This window comes from Pygoscelis adeliae, unplaced genomic scaffold (assembly GCF_000699105.1).
Source record: "Pygoscelis adeliae isolate BGI_AS28 unplaced genomic scaffold, ASM69910v1 Scaffold15, whole genome shotgun sequence".
In the NCBI taxonomy this organism is placed as follows: Eukaryota; Metazoa; Chordata; class Aves; order Sphenisciformes; family Spheniscidae; genus Pygoscelis; species Pygoscelis adeliae.
Window position 1 is genome coordinate 6,285,432 of NW_008824988.1, and position 1,451 is coordinate 6,286,882.

Below are 1,451 nucleotides of genomic sequence, written 5' to 3' on the forward strand. Positions count from 1 at the left end.
AGTCCTGCTTCCGGGTCCCCTGCTGAAAGTCTTACCTTCTCTGTAGCAACTGCAGTCTCTGGGGCATATTTGCTACTGATATCCCAGATCAATACTGAAAAGTCAGCCCGATGTTTATCTAACCCGGCAGCAAGCCAATTACTATCTAGTGGGTTCCACGCGAGGGTATTGCACTGCCGTGCGTGTTTGGGAACAAACTCTTTGCCTATCAAATCTTTAGATTTTGAGTTGTGATCTTGACCGAGGCTAGTAAGTACCACTCGACCATTGGCCTGTCCAACAGCAAGGAGACATTCAGGATCGTACTTTGGATACCAAGCCACACATTTCATATACGGTGTATCTGAATTTATTGACAATAGCGTAGCTGTAGTTTCTTCCGATAACCGCAAGGACCCTGCCTTGAGTTCTGAACTTACAGCAGAGTCAATGTGGTAGAGGCTCAATTCCGAATCGCATACAACAAATCTGTCAACGTGGTGCGGGGCCCACAGAATATCAGGTTTGGAGCCGCTCATGGTTAGGGTAAGTTTACACACAATTTAAGCTCTTGTAAGAAGATTCAGGTGATATCCATGCATATGGAAACTGTTGAGAAAATAATTTGTAGGAATGTTATCAAAACCCAAATTGCTCTGTAATCTGAGATCATCGCTAAACAAACAAAAATATGGTTTTGGATGACTTTTAGCCCAAGGGTTTAACACGTACACATTTCAAGCCAAAACCTTAAGCATTCTCTGCCTTACATCACTTTCCCCACAGCACACTTTGTTTTTGCTGGTTTATACCTACTGAGACAGAACCAACACAGCCACCTACAAACTGACAACAGGATTTGCTGTGTTTACAACCTCCACACCAGGATTAAGGAAGAAGGGATTAACTGAGATGTGATATGGCACGATACGTGGGTGTGCTGCTGCCACTCCCTAAAACACGTAGAAGAAAATTTCCCTGCCTAATTGAAGTGCACTAATTGACAAAAATTAGCGTCTGTCTGTTTTGTCTGAAGTCCGTTCCAAAGCCTAGAAGGGCTTGCCCTCTTTGAAGATTTCCACAGAAATACAACTTTCCACTCCCCATCTTATTCTACTGCTCCTAATCCCACTTCGTGCCCCAACGTCACCTTGTCTTTGTTCGTATTCGGCCTAGCAGCATTCATAAATGAACGTTACTGTTAAATTCCATTTACGCTTTCGGTAGCTGCATGCCGGGAATCGTTACACGCGCCTGTACGGAAAAAGACCCCACAGATCCTATAAACCTCGTCTGCAATTGCAGAAAGCGCCACGCTAGATCGGGAAGCCTGAAAAGGGAGCGTTGTTTGCTTCTCCCGGGCCTCCTTCGCCTGGCTGCTGGTTACCCCCCAGCCCGGCTCCTACGTGCTCCGGGGGGCGCGGGCTCCCCCGGCCGCAGCCCGGCCCGCCTCGCCGCTCCCCACCCAGGGG

The 1,451-nt window shown here is 47.5% G+C and overlaps 1 protein-coding gene across 1 annotated transcript in view; it reads right to left on the minus strand.

The window, feature by feature from the left end:
• Positions 1–584, minus strand: part of MIOS (missing oocyte, meiosis regulator, homolog (Drosophila)) — a 13,026-nt gene extending 12,442 nt beyond the window's left edge. The window contains 1 exon segment of the mRNA XM_009326111.1: positions 1–584. This exon segment is cut by the window's left edge and continues 10 nt beyond it. Within this exon segment, the coding sequence (XP_009324386.1) occupies positions 1–518 (518 nt within the window). The 5' untranslated portion in view covers positions 519–584.
• Positions 585–1,451: the final 867 nt, after the last annotated feature.